Source organism: Adiantum capillus-veneris, chromosome 9 (assembly GCF_014529385.1).
Source record: "Adiantum capillus-veneris isolate H3 chromosome 9, ASM1452938v2, whole genome shotgun sequence".
In the NCBI taxonomy this organism is placed as follows: Eukaryota; Viridiplantae; Streptophyta; class Polypodiopsida; order Polypodiales; family Pteridaceae; genus Adiantum; species Adiantum capillus-veneris.
In genome coordinates this window covers 146,895,541-146,913,841 of record NC_140939.1, presented here as the reverse complement: position 1 = coordinate 146,913,841, position 18,301 = coordinate 146,895,541, and the positions used below count along the sequence as shown (strand labels likewise).

At 39.7% G+C, this 18,301-nt stretch overlaps 1 protein-coding gene across 1 annotated transcript; it reads right to left on the bottom strand.

Annotated features, from left to right (window-relative positions):
• Positions 1–245: 245 nt before the first annotated feature.
• On the bottom strand, positions 246–1,764 carry LOC147451328 (uncharacterized). The gene is made up of 8 exons (XM_086520603.1): positions 1,564–1,764; positions 1,367–1,482; positions 1,172–1,300; positions 926–1,096; positions 713–850; positions 542–635; positions 356–461; positions 246–271 (listed from the first exon to the last, which is right to left on the bottom strand). Exons 1-8 carry the CDS (start codon positions 1,762–1,764, stop codon positions 246–248), a joined length of 981 nt encoding a protein of 326 aa, XP_086376729.1.
• Positions 1,765–18,301: the final 16,537 nt, after the last annotated feature.

Genomic DNA, 18,301 nt, shown 5'->3' with positions numbered 1-18,301 from the left:
AGATAGCGTTTGATAAAAAAATGGCGATCACATTTTGATGAAGTCTCAAAATAGTTCAACATAAAAATAAGAGGTATGCGTGTCAAGTACGTCCAAAGCTAGCTCCCAATACAAAAAATAATGGATCAGATTTTGATGTAATCTCAAAATTGTTCAACACTAAAGTTGTGGCCTAGCCAACCATGACTTCACCCAACTGCTAGTGCAGCTACTTGTTGAGCTTCGTTCTCATAAAATCAACCTCTTCATGCTAGAAGCAATTCTGTTTTAACTGCCAAAAAATATATGCATCAAAAAACGATATAGGTCTCAAGCACACTAGATAATAAATGCTTCATTAAAGACATGCAATTACCAGATTGAGTTGATGTTTCATGTCTTTTAAACGTGGTCTTGATCAACAATCTCATTGTAGTCATTACATAATATCCCCAATCAATTGCATTTGGTTGTTGGGGACACTGCAAACAACAACATGCCAATAAATTATCAATGAAAATGTCAGTACTCAATAAAAAAAAACTACACTAAAGCTATCAACCTTCGCAGTAATGACTTCGCATGATTCTTGAGGATATTCTAGCTCCTCTTTGACTTGTAGATTTGAACAATGTGTACTTAAATGCCTTAGTACCCTTCAACGAAATGCATGCACCTAATTGAAAGTTAACAAACAACTCAATTATTTTGAAGGAGTAAAAGCAATGCATACCTACATACACGTGGTAACAATGTCTCCATGGTGACAATTGAGAGCAAGTCAAAGAGCATTGTTGATGAACGCCGTCGAGAAAAAGGAGGTATGCGTACCACATGGGCATTGTAAAATGCCACAAGAACCCAGTGAGATCTATACAAACACGTCAAATTTAGACTTCACATTTTTTTGTCTATTGTGTAATACATAACAATGAAATAATCATACCCATCCAAAACGGGGAAGAATGTAAAGATATGACTTCTTAAATTGGGAGTCGCAAAGAAATTCTCGAGAGTATGGTCTCCTATAGTATGCTCCGAGACAAAAGGGTACCACATGCTGTCAACCCACCACATCGCTGAGAGAACATCTGGCGGTAATAGATTTTCCATCCATCTATCAAATAGATGTTTAGTAAATCATAAGAGCATAAAAATCTACGTTACTTAAACATAGTTTTATTTTCCTCACAATGCAAAGAGATTGATGAAGTTTGTCGAAGCCTCAAGATCTAAAACATTGTCGATAACTTGGGTATCTAGCCACGACTCAAGCCCAGTCTCACTTGATCGCAAGAGAAACGTAACTCCTTTATGGCACCTACATTAAAATGAATACTTGTTTACCTTTGTTTAATACACTTGAAAGATAAACATAGTTACAAACCTATCCAGAAATTGCTCCATATTCAAGTCATGGCTCTTACACACAAGGTGGTCGTGGCTCACCATGAAAGTAATCCTTTTGGCATGCGTATAGCTAGATGTGGATGATGAAATAGGCTATAATAACAAACAAAAAAGAAATCGTGTAAACATAAAAAAGTACCATTGTGAAGAAAAAAAGAGTTGCACAAAACTTACAATGGAAGACCCATCCTCACAATCATTGATTTTTTCTTTGCCGGCACTAGAATTTTCCTCATGAGAGGCATTGGCGGCATGTGGGACCCCATTTGTGCGAGCTTTGTACCCGCACTTTATTTTTGCCTCCATCTTTGTTACTCTACTCGGCATGTCTACTTCCATGCAATCTTTTGAGCTTTGATCCAAGCGTGTTCCCATTCTGTTTGTGATTTCCCTTTTGGGTCATAGACTCTTTCCCACTCTTTAGTTGCTCAATGCTCTAAATCTTTGTGAAACTTTCTTCGTGCCACTGTAACTCTATGTGCAACATTTGAAAATCTTGTCATGCATTGGCGTTTAGATCTAGGAGACACTGTTCGTTATGGTCTCTCACTAGTTTTAGGTCACCCTGATTTATGCTCTGAATATGGATATTAGTGATTTTGTGGACATTTTTTGAATGTCTAACGAGAAGACATCACCTTTTGTATGAGACCTTTCTATTAATACACATTTGTGACATGACACTCACGAACCACTTTTCCATTTGCCCCCACAACCTCAATAAATGGAGACTCATCATGACCAAAATACGGAAAAAAGATTGAAGTTTATTGATCATACAAATCATATGACCTCTACACATACACAAGCACAACCCGTGACATGTCTCATTAACGACGTTCAAGTTTAGACAAGGCGCACCATCAAACATTGCACAACATAATTGAGATACTGTCGTAAATTGAATCATTAGCCTTTCATTCAGTTGATTCACATCAATGAAGCCAATACGGGGTCCAAAAATCAAGAGTATTTTATGGGGACATACCTCAATCTCCCTCATGTTGATATTGCTGTCCACATCCTTTTCGCTTGCCATTCTCTCTCAAAAACACCCACGATGCCCTCACAAAAGATGAGCACCCAATTCTCGACCTAACACAACAGCTCATTGGAGATTGTGTCAGATAATGTAATCTCGGCAGTATGCGCAGAACAGAATGCACCCTGTGTTACTCAGTCCAGTATGTGCAGTAAATGTAGCACATCAAAGACCACAGAGCTGCTCAAACACCTGCAGGGGATGCATTGTACCTGCTATAACACCTTTGCAATGCTGAAATTGGACCTGTCTCCGCAATAAACTCAACACATCAAAGAACACAAAATTTCTCGAACACCTCCCAGTGATGCAATGAGCCTTTTATAGCACCCGTGCAATGCTGAAAATGGACCTATTTGTGCAGTAAACTCAGCACATCACATAACTGCTCAGACACCTCCCCGTGATGCTCTATACCTGCTATAAAACCGCTGCCTTGTTGAAAACTGACTTGCCTGCACACTAATCTCAACACAACAAACAAGAGAAAAGCCCTAAACCTACATGACTGTGTGTCCCTACTAATGCGGAGCAAGTGTCAGTTGGAGTTGAGGCAAGATCTCTGCCTTGCTGAAAATTGACCTGCCTGCACAGTAATCTATGTGGGAAAACGCAAACAAGCTTACCATGTCAATGCTGAAAGATTGATGTGAGGCTCTGTGTACTTCCTAAACCTGCTTCAACATGAGAAACCAGCCCCTATAAGCCATTGCAATTGTTGTGGCCTCCCCTTGTGATTGACTATGAAGGTGCTGTCTCTGCGCAGTAATCTCAACACAACTCGAATATTTGTCGAGACTGTGTGTACCTACTAGTGTTGCGCAAGGGCGAGTTCAATGTCAAGGCAAGCTCTGGCACACGTAGGTCTCTTGCAGTTGTGTTGCTTTCTCTCCCTACGTAGGTTAGTCCCTGTTCGGCGTCGCTTTCCATGGTACTTTTGACGTAAGTATTTACCTGTGTAGAGCTGCCCTTTTTTGCCTACACCCGTAATTTGGTAGGCCTTAAAAAAATCAACGGCTAATTTCACAAACAACCCTTGATCCCTTCAGTTATAGATGAGGGTAATGCCCACAATATGAATGATGATGCCTTATGTTATAGCCTATAGGCTTATTATTACAACAACCTCCTTTACCAAAATCTTTCCATGTTTCCCAATAACTCTCTCTATAAACGTGTCCATCAACCAGTAAGATATTCCATGTTTCCCAATAACACTCTCTCTATGAGCGTGCCCATCAACCAGTAAGATATTTCTTGCTTTCTCAAAGTCTAAACAAATAGTAAAACCCAATCTAGGTGGATGATGTTTTGGTTTCTCTGAGCCTAATAACTGTCCACTACCTCTATCCACCAATTAAATAATAGTAAAATATATTATTTTTTCAAAATACATATGAGATTTTTCACTAGAAAAAAGGGAACACATCACTATGGCCTTAGCCCTTTGGGTAGGCAAAAAAAAAAGCATCGCTGCCATGAAAAGCTAAAAATAAAAACTCCGCCATGAAAAGCTACCAAGTGCATAAAATAAAAAAGCACTCTGCACGATCTTCTGTGGACATGAGGGCAAACAAGCTTAGGATCGATCACACCGAATTGAGCTTACGATGGTTATCCTCAAGTAATTAAGCCAATGGCTTCAATGCAACTAGCTGCTTGCACTTTTAGCAGAGTGTGTGAGGGGATTAGTGGCATACAACTCAATGTCAAGGAAAGGCATTGGAGAATAGTGCCACTAGTGCATGGTCTATTGAGCCGTTGGCTTCAGTCGCACTCCTTGTCCATCTCTATTGAGAGACTATCTGAAAATTTGATGAGGCAAGAATTTCAAAACGATCTGCAGACAAAAAAAAACATCTCTCATGACCAATTCAACACAGAATATGATGTCCGCGGTAGGTGGTTAATGTGTAGCTCTAAGGAGATGCAGTAGCATTTCAGCGGTAGAGCATGGCGTCAAGAAGAGGGTGACCAAGAGGTGTTCTGCGACCACCAAAGGCCGAGCACATGAGCAGGAGGCGTGTTAGTAGCTGTAGAAGTTGACAAGGGTAGTTGGTTGAGTTGTAGAAGGGGAGCATTGGCTTTTGGAGGTAGCAAAGTAGTGATTGGATAATCCCCGATGAACATTCCTTTCCATGAGCCGTTAATAAAGAGAAGAGTTAACAAAAATAAATGGCAAGCACTGGCAAGGAAAATTAGTGTGCAACTGCACATATTTGGGGAGGAAAAGAGGTTGATGAGCTGCATAACCATATTTAGGATAGCGAGCAAAGGGGGTTTGAAAGAGTTCCATCTACAGAGGATCCATGATGTGCAGGTAACAGAGGAGGGCAGCGTAAAACAATATTCGACACACAAACAATATGACAAAGGTGTAGATAAGGAAGGAGATCGATGATCCAAGAGAGAGGGATTTATCAAGAGAAAAAATCCCATTTGACAATGAGGGGACTGTTGTTGCAGAGCATGAGAACAAGGTTGAGTGGAAACCAAAAGATGGTTGGCGAGTTGAATTGAAGAAGGCGTCAATAGCAGGTCAGAGCAACACGTTAAAAAGTGCATAGGGCTCACGAGAGGTAGTAGACAGAAGGTAGAGTTATTTTCTTAGGAAGATTATTACTTGGTGAGCCAAAGGCTCTTTTTGCCTCTATCTGGTCACAAAAGCCACCACGTGGAATATCAAAACTTCAAATATAAATTAATTTTAATTAAATAGGGCCATAAAAAGCGACGCTAGTTGACATGCAAACAAAAGCAATGTCATAGGTGGCCAGAGGCGCCAGTTCGAAGATTCACAAAGGCAACAATTCACACGTTTGCAAATGCGCATCAGTTCGGAGATTCACAAAGGCAACAATTCGCACGTTTGCAAATGCGCATCAGTTCAGAGATGAAGCTTTGCAAAGCCAACTATAAAAATATACTTCAGGTAAGTCTCTAGCCATTCTTTGAAGAAGAGATGGAAACCATTCTTGTCGATCAGCAAAGAGCGGGGACACATGTGATGAAAGGGCACGAGGCCTGCTCAGAAAAGGATATCGCCATGCTAACTTGCCTCTCATTATATAGTTCGAAATTCGGCTATGGTGAGTCTACGCGTGGGTAGAAGAGCATATCGTGGCCCTAATTTTCTGCCTTGCCTCTCATGCATGGCTCGCTCTCTCGGCGTTTCTGGATGTATGTGTGTGTGTATGTCTGTTCATGTTTAGTATCAGATATTCATGGTTGACTGCTCAACTATTCATGGTTCTCACCAACACAGATGAGGGATTTCGTGAGAGCAGTCAGTCCATGACATAGATTCTGATACTTTAAGAGCCGTTCTCCATGAGGCGGCCTCCTAGAGTCCGTTCACTTCTAAGCCTCAATGCCTGGGATAAATCCTCCACACAAACTCATTGTAAGACTCCTGTCACACACAATGCATCCTTGCCATCCACTCTTACACACACCCTCATGTGCTAACTAGTGAGGCGGTCCGGGGCGGGCAACAAGAAGAGCAACCTCTAGACACCCTTCAAGGCTCCCGTGCTGAGCGAACTAGGACGCAAAAGAGGAGAATCGTTAGAGCAACCCACAAACAAGCAAGGAATTTACACTAACCCTAACACCAATGGAACACTCTCACACACTAAAGCACGAGAGAGAGAGAGAGAGAGAGAGAGAGAGAGAGAGAGAGAGAGAGAGAGAGAGAGAGAGAGAGATGGTGTACAACTTAGCTTCAACTTTATATTTTGCACAAAAAGGAACTTAGAGCTTGCGGAATCAAGTGACAAGATTTGGTTATAGCATCACTAGCACATTGTCTTAGGGTTATGGGAGCCCTCTCACCATCCACCCTCTTACAATGGTAGCCAAACAATAGCCAATGAATCACAAGCAACAAAACAACAACCTTCAATGAAACAAGTCACCTTATGAAGCTGAATGAGTTTTCCAAGCCAAATTGGAGGAGAAGCGTGAGCCTTTGGACATGAATTGCACCCAAAACTACCAATTCATTGATGTTGGGGTAGATACAACAATGGTAGGAAGAATATCTTCTACTCGCACTCACTCAAACTAGCTCAAGCTTTTCTATGCACCAAGGTGATGGTGTATAGAAAGCTTGCTCTCTCTTTACAACCAAGATAGAACTGGCGTGTGGTATGCTCAATCTAGTGTGCAATGGTATAGTCATGTCTTTTACAAGGAGGAATGGGTTCTATTTATAGGTTTTAGAAGCCTTGATTAGGATTAAGCCTAATCAATTTTATTAGGAAAGATCAAGGATTATGAATTTTTATGAATTTCAAATGAGAATGGGGTCTCTCTTTTCTCTTGAGTCACATTGATGTGGGCTCAAGTAAGAGAATTATTGATGTGGAGAAAGGAGAGAAACTTCCATGGGAGTGAGTGAATTTGGTTTACTTGTGCGGTTCCCTACTCCATATGTTGATAGTGTGGGTGCATTTTTACAAGAGAAGTTAGTTGTTAGTGGTAATAATCACTAGAATTGTTAGTGATACATTTACAATGGGTAGGATGAGTTGATTTGATGAAGGAAGAGGGGTGAATTAAAAGAGAATCATTGAGATGGTGAAGCTTTGAAGAAGCTTGAACTCACCCTTGTGTAGATTGTGGAAAAAATGACCGCTGGTCTTCTTCTTCTTCTTCGCTTCTTTACGCCGCCGTCACGGTTGACCACCACGATGAAAAGAGGATTTGTTGATGAAAAATCCCCAATTTGCAGAAGTTATCATGGTTAAGATGCTGAATTTTAGATATTTTTAGGAGAGGTAAATGAAATTGTAACATAGAAGCAATAGAGAGAGACATGGAGAGGGTGTATGTATGTAGAGGTTCATAAAAGAGCTATAGGGATGAGAGAGAAGGGTAATGGTGAAGACGGTGGGAGAAGCCATGGAAATTTCAGGTTTGAGTGAGGGAAGGAGAGGGAGGGATGTGTAAGAGTGAGTAGGTGTGTGGAAGGGTGAGAGAAGACTAAGGGCTACTTGTGAGAAAAGTGGGCAGACCGAGGTCCACTCAAAAAATCATAGATCACCGTTGGTAGCTCCAAAAATCATGAAAAAATTTGAGGTGATTATTCAAAGCGTGGGCTACATTTTTTCTATTGACCACCACTCCAAATTCAGAGTGGAGATAGGTGCCAAAATTCTCACCAAAAAGCCTGTTTTTATGCTTGCAAAAGTCTTTTAGTGGCCCCCTCCTTTGTTGAATTTGTACAATGCATCCAAGAGTGAGCCCCTCCTTTGTCATATTATAATACAAAGCATCCAAGTTGCCCTTGACCCATGCATGGAGGAGGATTATTGATGAATAAAGAAATATATACATGGTGGGACTAGTGTATGGACTATTCATGGACTTTAGCTCAATGAGCACATGGTGTTAGAATAATGAGTAAAAATAATAATAAAAATATGGAGGAGTTATGGATATGGAAAGATATTGGAATCATATGATATGGTCCCTCCTTGAATTACTTTGGCTGAAAGAGGAAAAGGTATGCAAGTAAATAATATAATAAACGTAACCAATGAGTAGAAATCAATTTTTTGTTTTCACGAGGGTGAGGGTGAAAATGTGGGAGTGATTTGTATAAAGGAAAAATATGAGGTTAGAGTATGTACATATTGGCAAAAAATATAATTATGGTGTAAGAGGATGAAAGAAGGTGTACATAGGTTTAATAAAACACACACCTAAGTAGAAATATTTAAATAAAATACCAAAATAATTATAAAAAATCCCTATATTTAGGCCATATATACAATGAAATATTTACACACAAAGAGGCCATAATATACTTTTATTTTATTTTATTTTTTTATTTTTTTGGCTCAACTAGCCCAGTGACTAGCTAGCTGAGGGTTTTTAAGAAGATATGGGAAAAGCCCCCTAACTCACACACGCCTATTTACAGTGAAATGGTAGAGATAGCCATAGTGTTTGGGTGAATTTGGTAGGGTGAGGTAGCTTACTATGGCAATTATGGAAAGCGGAAAAACGGCTATCATTAGCCCCCCCCTTAGATAATGGTACATTCATGTACCATTTATCCGATCATACAACATGTAGATTGTGTAACATCTGTCTTTGTCTGCTCTCATCTTTGAAGAACCTTTGTTTTATGATTAAAAAACCTTGTGTGATGTGAAAGGTTCTCGAGCCAATAGCATGATGAAATGAAGTGACGGAGTAAACCTCCTCCATCGAGAAAGTTTCCATAAGCACCCCCCAGGATCAAAGATCTTGAAATATCTTTCCCAAAGCGAGATGTATGGTATGGAATCACTTACTGATTTTGATTGAAGAAACTTGTAGATTTTACTGTTGTCCATCATTGCATCTATCACTATGAATGTGATATAAAAGATTGGTTGCTCTTCCTCTTGTGTAAAGTTGATGTATCTGCTACGATCTTCAAGATCTTGTATGAGCAAATTCCTGAACTGTAGCTCATAAATTTCATTCAACTTGGGTAGGCTCATCAAGTAAAAAATTCTATGACCTTTATGATTTAGGAAAGCTTGATCCATGCTTCCAGCTGCTATTGGAAGATATTGCAGATAGTTTACCACATAAGTAGATAATAGATGAAGGTTTCTATTGCTTCCAACACATTGGAAGAGAATAGATTTTGGTACTGATTGATGAAATATCCACATGTAGCAATCAACAAGTTTTTCATCTATGATGAAGACCAGAAGCATCACAATGTGCGATCTCCATACACCAAAGAACCAAATGAAGAAGGTTTGGAAACATCCGTTCATCACCAAGTATTCATGTCCTCTTCCACTTAAGAAGGTATGGTGTCCCCGATGAAAGGTATATGTGAAGAGAGGAGAAGTTGACCTTGAAGAGGTGAAACCCAATGTGAAGATGATTGGGGCTTCAAAAGCTTGGATTTTCTTGCTAAGAAATTGTCCCATGAATGAAGAGCCACCCACTAAAACACCATTGGAGAGAATGATACCATTCTGATAGTTTCCTTTTATGATTTTATTTTTTACTACTCTACCATGTTCTTCATCCCCTTCTAAGCCCCCCCTTTGGCAAGGTTGTAACTCCTCACATTGTACCACCTCAAAGGTTGATGGATTACTGTTTGATTTTGTAAAAACTTTGGCTTCTTGCATGATAGGTTCCTCTATGCTTAACATATATGGATCATACCAATGCTTTTCAACATCCTCAAACACTTTTTGAAGATTATCCTCACATGGATTCAACTCACACTCTTCTACTTTGTTTTGGAGTTGGCATTCCATGTACACAATCATATCTTTATGATCAATGTGGTCTATGATCTCCCCACCTATGATATCATCTTCTTCTTCACTCTCTTCTTTTAGACAAGATACACTCTCAGAACATTCCATAAGATCAAGGTTACATTCAAGGTCTTCATTCTCCATAGAGTCATCATGTTGCACAAAAGCTTCGTCTGCTCGGACTAGAAATTGATCCTCCGCCAAAAGGTTGGATGCATCCATTATTGAATCATCAATGCCATTTGAGATATCTTGTGTCGATTTTTGCATGCTTATGATAAAGGTAGAAGAAAGAGATTCCACATTTGAATCTTGGCCACACACTTTAGCACTTGAATAATCAGTTGGCATGTAAGTAACTTCTTCAACATTTGTCGGAGTAGAAGGAGACAAGTATGGCAAAGGAGATGACTCCTTGATAGAAACACTTTCATGATGGTTGGTTCTTCCAGCATGATGGAAACCATTTTTGATGTAGAAGTACTTGTGAAACTTCCTTCGGGCAATAGTGACCGCTTCTTCAAAGGTAGAGGGTCCACTACAAGTAACCTTAGTCTTTAGGAAAGGAGACAAACCCGAAATAAATTGATCCATTTTTACATAATTTAGAAATGTAGAACTAAATCCACATCCTTCTCATTGACGAGAAAAAATATCCTCATAAGCATAGTAGTCTTCACCATGTTGTTTAAGTCTCCGTAGTGAAGCCCATGCTTTCTCCGTTGTTGGAACTTTAGAGAAGCTGGCCTTCAAAGCTTTGGAAATTTGGGTATACCCATCTTCAATCTGAGAAGACATACTCCAAAACCATTGCTCAGCGTTGCCTCTAAGGCATAGCAATAGAAAATTCCCTTTTTCAATGTCATCCCTTTTACCAAGGATATGACAAACCATTCTAAAATCAGCAAGAAAATCATCAACATCTTCTTCTGGATTTCCGAAGAAGATTGGGATATCATCAAAGGTATAGCGTGTCATAGTCTCTCAATGCTAGAACCACACAAAGATTAGTTCCAAACAATCATCAACTAACTACACAAAGTTTTGAAAGGTCTTTCAACATGAATTCTAGACTTTTATGTCGAAATGTTTTTTTTTCTTTCTTATGTTATGCATAATCCGAACCATATTCTAGATCAATTTTTGTTTCCTTGAAATTAAACTCGGTCTGTTTTCATGATTCATAAAATCTACTTGATTATGCTAAAATTCAAGCATTCATGCAATACAACAACACTAAGCACATAATCGCTCCTCAGTGGGGGCACCCAAAATTGAGGCGGTCCGGGGCGGGAAACAAGAAGAGCAACCTCTAGACACCCTTCAAGGCTCCCGTGCTGCTCAATGGGGCTGGGGCACAACACAACACAAACCAAAACAACAAACCCACAGCCAAATCCCAACTACACAAGGGGCACCACCTAGTTTAAGAGCGAACTAGGACGCAAAAGAGGAGAATCGTTAGAGCAAACCACAAACAAGCAAGGAATTTACACTAACCCTAACACCAATGGAACACTCTCACACACTAAAACATGAGAGAGAGAGAGAGAGAGAGAGAGAGAGAGAGAGAGAGAGAGAGAGAGAGATGGTGTACAACTTAGCTTCAACTTTATATTTTGCACAAAAAGGAACTTAGAGCTTGCGGAATCAAGTGACAAGATTTGGTTATAGCATCACTAGCACATTGTTTTAGGGTTATGGGAGCCCTCTCACCATCCACCCTCTTACAATGGTAGCCAAACAATAGCCAATGAATCACAAGCAACAAAACAACAACCTTCAATGAAACAAGTCACCTTATGAAGCTGAATGAGTTTGCCAAGCCAAATTGGAGGAGAAGCGTGAGCCTTTGGACATGAATTGCACCCAAAACTACCAATTCATTGATGTTGGGGTAGATACAACAATGGTAGGAAGAATATCTTCTACTCGCACTCACTCAAACTAGCTCAAGCTTTTCTATGCACCAAGGTGATGGTGTATAGAAAGCTTACTCTCTCTTTACAACCAAGATAGAACTGGCGTGTGGTACGCTCAATCTAGTGTGCAATGGTATAGTCATGTCTTTTACAAGGAGGAATGGGTTCTATTTATAGGTTTTAGAAGCCTTGATTAGGATTAAGCCTAATCAATTTTATTAGGAAAGATCAAGGATTATGAATTTTTATGAATTTCAAATGAGAATGGGGTCTCTCTTTTCTCTTGAGTCACATGGATGTGGGCTCAAGTAAGAGAATTATTGATGTGGTGAAAGGAGAGAAACTTCCATGTGAGTGAGTGAATTTGGTTTACTTGTGCGGTTGCCTACTCCATATGTTGATAGTGTGGGTGCATTTTTACAAGAGAAGTTAGTTGTTAGTGGTAATAATCACTAGAATTGTTAGTGATACATTTACAATGGGTAGGATGAGTTGATTTGATGAAGGAAGAGGGGTGAATTAAAAGAGAATCATTGAGATGGTGAAGCTTTGAAGAAGCTTGAACTCACCCTTGTGTAGATTGTGGAAAAAATGACCGCTGGTCTTCTTCTTCTTCTTCGCTTCTTTACGCCGCCGTCACGGTTGACCACCACGATGAAAAGAGGATTTGTTGATGAAAAATCCCCAATTTGCAGAAGTTATCATGGTTAAGATGCTGAATTTTAGATATTTTTAGGAGAGGTAAATGAAATTGTAACATAGAAGCAATAGAGAGAGACATGGAGAGGGTGTATGTATGTAGAGGTTCATAAAAGAACTATAGGGATGAGAGAGAAGGGTAATGGTGAAGAGGGTGGGAGAAGCCATGGAAATTTCAGGTTTGAGTGAGGGAAGGAGAGGGAGGGATGTGTAAGAGTGAGTAGGTGTGTGGAAGGGTGAGAGAAGACTAAGGGCTACTTGTGAGAAAAGTGGGTAGACCGAGGTCCACTCAAAAAATCTTAGCTCACCGCTGGTAGCTCCAAAAATCATGAAAAAATTTGAGGTGATTATTCAAAGCGTGGGCTACATTTTTTCTATTGACCACCACTCCAAATTCAGAGTGGAGATAGGTGCCAAAATTCTCACCAAAAAGCCTGTTTTTATGCCTGCAAAAGTCTTTTAGTGGCCCCCTCCTTTGTTGAATTTGTACAATGCATCCAAGAGTGAGCCCCTCCTTTGTCATATTATAATACAAAGCATCCAAGTTGCCCTTGACCCATGCATGGAGGAGGATTATTGGTGAATAAAGAAATATATACATGGTGGGACTAGTGTATGGACTATTCATGGACTTTAGCTTAATGAGCACATGGTGTTAGAATAATGAGTAAAAATAATAATAAAAATATGGAGGAGTTATGGATATGGAAAGATATTGGAATCATATGATATGGTCCCTCCTTGAATTATTTTGGGTGAAAGAGGAAAAGGTATGCAAGTAAATAATATAATAAACGTAACCAATGAGTAGAAATCAATTTTTTGTTTTCACGAGGGTGAGGGTGAAAATGTGGGAGTGATTTGTATAAAGGAAAAATATGAGGTTAGAGTATGTACATATTGGCAAAAAATATAATTATGGTGTAAGAGGATGAAAGAAGGTGTACATAGGTTTAATGCAACACACACCTAAGTAGAAATATTTAAATAAAATACCAAAATAATTATAAAAAATCCCTATATTTAGGCCATATATACAATGAAATATTTACACACAAAGAGGCCATAATATACTTTTATTTTTTTATTATTTTTATTTTTTTGGCTCAACTAGCCCAGTGACTAGCTAGCTGAGGGTTTTTAAGAAGATATGGGAAAAGCCCCCTAACTCACACACGCCTATTTACAGTGAAATGGTAGGGATAGCCATAGTGTTTGGGTGAATTTGGTAGGGTGAGGTAGCTTACTATGGCAATTATGGAAAGCCGAAAAGCAGCTATCACTAGACTTGCTTGGCGGATGTTGCTATAGAACATCTATAGAATATAATAGGAAATATACAGATTGACATCAGCACTGAAGTAAGCAAGTACATAGTTCATCGGATCTGCATTTGCAATAGTGATAAGCAGACTAGATATGGTGTCATCCTCTATGGAGACGCCGAATTCAACACGCTTGTTATCATGCGACCTTGCATAGGGAAAGCAGCAGCGGATGTATTGTTTGGCCTACATCCATTACTGATAAAACCTACATAAAGTCAAGAGTGTGGAAACTTGATCACTACCAAAGTGGGAATATACCATTGTACATAACACCGCAAACTTTTATGGCGAGAAGACGGGGAAAACGAACAGAATTTACTTTGCAAAATGAGTCAAAACTCAATGCAAACCGCAAGAGAGTGGGAGTCAACTTGAACACTAAACCATAAGAGAGAAAATTGCAAATACGCATAAACCATGGGGATAAATCTTGGGAAAAATTCGGCAGAGTTTTCCCTAGAAACTGAGCAAAACCTCAAAAAATATCACCAAATACGCATGACAATAGACACTATCTCAGTAGCAAAATCCACAAATGGTCTACATGCAATGCCAAAAGCCTGGTAAACTCGCTCACTCCTAACCGAGTAGCTCTATGGACGTGTACCAGTCCAAAAACACTGCAAACCTGGAAACCTGCTACCTGCTACCTACGAGCTATGGCTAGCTCAAACTGTATCCGTATAATGCATACATAGCATGAAACTGCACAAAACTGTGCTAAAAAGCCTCTCTGAAATGCCCCACACAGTCAAACAATGCGCATGAAACCGCATCCGGATGTGTAACAATCCGAAAGTCACATCCCAAAGTATCACTTACGCAAAAACAAGGGGAATTCTCTCTCAAATAGCTACCACAATGTGCCATACATAGCCAAAGATGCAAACTGCATCACTCTCTACACTGTAGGAATCAAACTACAAAACCTCGATATGTTGAGATTGTTGACAAGCTGCTGCAAAAAATTCAGCGCTCATAATTTCAAAATTATGATATGACCAACGCGTCCGGAATGTACCAAAACCTCAAGCATAAAGTTGCTACTCTTGCACCTGTTGTAATTCAGAGCATAATTTCAAAATATGGACATCACCATCGCGTCTGAAATGTACCAAAACCCCGACCTAGACTCATGGATCATATCCATCCGACTCCGTGTGATGGAGGTATACAAAAAACACTGTTTTGGGAGCCAAAAACAACAAAAACGAGCTGTAACACTTCTTGTTCCTGCTTTTTCTCTGTAAAAATCAGCAATGGCTTGCTACACAAGCTCTATACAAGCTGAATATACATGCCTAAGCGGAGATCTGACACCGTCAAGCTGTATCCACCTCGGCCGAGCTCAAGCCGCCATAGTCGAGCTTTGTCGCTTCCATCTCACTGGGAAGCCATCGCACGTGCGTCACCAAAGCTCTGATACCAATTGTGAGTGCACGAGTGCGGTGTGTGTGCAGAGAGAGAGAGAGAGAGAGAGAGAGAGAGAGAGAGAGAGAGAGAGAGAGAGAGAGTACACACAATGTGTCTCAAGCTCCCAAATCTCAGTGTATGAGCACAATGTGAGAATGAGTGAGAGCCCCTTATTCTTTGTATGTATAAAGAATAACAAGATAAATGTGGGCGGTTGGACACTGGCCGACGGACACGGGCAAAGCACGGTGAGGCACACCGCCTTTACCTAACACAAACATATATACATCCTTATACATGCATTTCCACCCATACCTCTCTTTGACCTTGGAAAATGTAGCCCATACACCACAATATCCTACTCGTAGTCTTTCATGAAACTCCTTGATGAGCTTTTGTGTCCCTATCACAAATAACTCTTAATGGTAACCCATTCCTCTGTTTGGGATGCTTCCACAACCATCTTATAAGAAATATCCATATTCTTTTTTGCATATCCTCTTGAATTCTTGTTTGGTCCAATTATCGTGCTTTGACAAGGTACTCAAATACTAACCTATGAGCAACCAGTCTCCTTCATACACATCCTCTTCAAACCTTTGCAGTGGAGTTGTGCAACATACATGGTTGCCCTTAGCATGAGATATGGTGTAGAAATTTGCCCCTACATCATGAATCTCATGCACCATCTCTTCCTCATATTCATACCTTGCCCTAGAAAGCATATCTGCAATTGGATTATCTTTACCTACGACATGCTTGAATTCTAGATTCAAGGACTTGATGTATGCAATCCAACATTGCGTAGCAATATCATTGAGTTGAACAACTTGTGACCATTCCAAGAAGAGACAAGCAATTTGTTTCCACGGTCACACATGCTCTAATCAAATACTCCTTATCACTTCTCAAAGCCGTAACTACTCCCCACAATTCCCTCTTTACATGTGGATAATTTCTTTGGTGAGTATTTAGCCCTATTGCCCATCCAGTCCCTATAGGATTTATATCCATGGTGATGATGACATGCCTTCCACATGCATAATCCCTTTTTTTCAAAGTCAATGCACACTACAATAATTATTTTAACTTATTCATAGCTCTCACATGTATATCTTGCCATTCAAATTTGTGGCTCTTTCTCAGCAATTGCTATAGAGGATTAGCTACATGCACATAATGTGGCATCCATATGGCATAGAAGACACACACACCTAAGAATCTTTGCACCTCAGTTGCACTTACACACATGTCCTTCACTCCTTGAATTGCATTCACCTTTGTGGGACAATGACTTCTACCATAGGGACCACACAAATGCCCTGCAATATAAACACTTCTTTTACTCCACAAACATAGATTTCGCTCTTGACAAGGTAAGGTTGACCTCTTTTAAGCTAGATAGGAACCTGCCACAATCATCTATCTGATTTTTCATTTATTTTGCAACACCTCATCTTTGTCTTTTATGTTGCATCCTTTGATTGACACATTATCTAGAAAAGGCATAGTTATTTGGGGTATGAATTCACATAAGACTTTGTTCATACTATTCATCACATGTGCAACCGAGTTGGTTGCTCCCTGCGGCGGTAAGGTACACATGCTCGAATCCAAAACCTCATCTTTGTATTTTATGTTGCATCCTTTGATTGACACATTATCTAGAAAGGGCATACTTATTTGGGGTATGAATTCACATAAGACTTTGTTCATACTATTCATCACATGTGTAACCAAGTTGGTTGCTCCCTGCGGCGGTAAGGTACACATGCTCACCAAACCCAAAGGTGTCCCATGGTAGTCATGTCCCTACTTGGAATTGATCATATTTTGAGTACAAATCTCCAATAGAGTATATTGCCCTTCCTGCAAATGTTTCTTCAAATTCATTCACAATTGGGCATGTACCTACATTCTTGACTGTGACTTTGGTTACAAGCTGCATATCCTAGATAAAGCACATGGCTCCATTCTTCTTTGGCATAGTGAACCATCTTTTGAAGACAAGGCACAAGAAGTCTCCAAGATGCCCATTTTAGTCTTCTTAGCAAGCAAGCCAATCAGCTTTGGCAAGTGAGCCTTTAGAATTAGAATTGGCCGCAAGTTCCAAGGTATGTAAGGTATAATGAAAATTACCATAGGTTCAACAATGTTTGGATTAACACAGCCAATCTCACTTGGCTTAAATGAAAAACCCTTACCATGTCTAGAAAGCATCTCTTTAAAGAACTTCTTCTCAATAGGTGTTGAAAACTCATCACAACCAATTTGAAGCTCCTTCAAAGATTCCTATGTAAACTTGTGCCCAATCTGTCCTTGACCCTAAGGTTTGGTTGCAAAGAAGCCTGCTTTATTTTCTCCGTGCAATTTGAAGGAAAAGGTAAGGGTAATATTTTAACCTTCTTTGCCATGCTCTTGTACTTTGTCTCCACACGCACTTTAGGTACTTGATGGTCATGGCAGTCTTTCTCATTTGCAAAAGCTTCAAACACCTTATTCATATCCAAAGTACAAACTTTAGCAACCAGCGATCTCTCTTGGTCACTAAAGACCATTATAGATTTAAGATCATCCATTGGATCCACAAATGATAGCTATTCAAATATACTTGTAATATACTCAATATCCTCTAGCATCCCAATATTCTTAAAACATGTTTGTACATTATGTGCATACTACCGTGCACTTCTCTTTAAAGCATATTGATCCATTTCCTGTTAACACAAGAAAGCCTGTGGAAACATTTTCATGCATAGTTAGATCACGCGAGAGCCTGATATCCTTTGTACCATTGCACTCTCACTTTATGTAGGCTGATCTATCATCCATCACCTTTGTCTCCATCCGCACTCCTGTGATGAATGACTGCCCTAAGATGAGTGGGTGATTTGACATCTACTAATTAAAGAAAATTTTATCCTCATTCACATCTCCTATAGTCACGTTGATATTAGGACAAGCTCCATCTAGATTCCCTATAGAGTTGTTTGCAACTCTTATCATCCATCCATGGTCTGTGTCAATTGGCCACTTCCCCTTCATGTAGGAGGAATCCCTATCCCCAAGAAAATACATCCGAGCGAACAAGAAACCGAGCATATATATACAATGGAAAAGAGAAGATCAACATTGCAATAGTTCATGTGTTGACCATAGAGTAGCAAAATGAACCAGTCGATTCTTAATTTTTTCAAACAAAAGAACCATATGCCCACATCTAAT

Coding starts and splice junctions, on each gene's coding strand:
- LOC147451328 (XM_086520603.1), bottom strand. CDS start 1,764: ATGGGAACACGCTTGGATCAAAGCTCAAAAGATTGCATGGAAGTAGAC. Junction 1,097..1,171: donor TTCATCAATCTCTTTGCATT/GTGAGGAAAATA, acceptor TCTATTTGATAG/ATGGATGGAAAATCTATTAC. Junction 636..712: donor TTGTTACCACGTGTATGTAG/GTATGCATTGCT, acceptor ATTTCGTTGAAG/GGTACTAAGGCATTTAAGTA.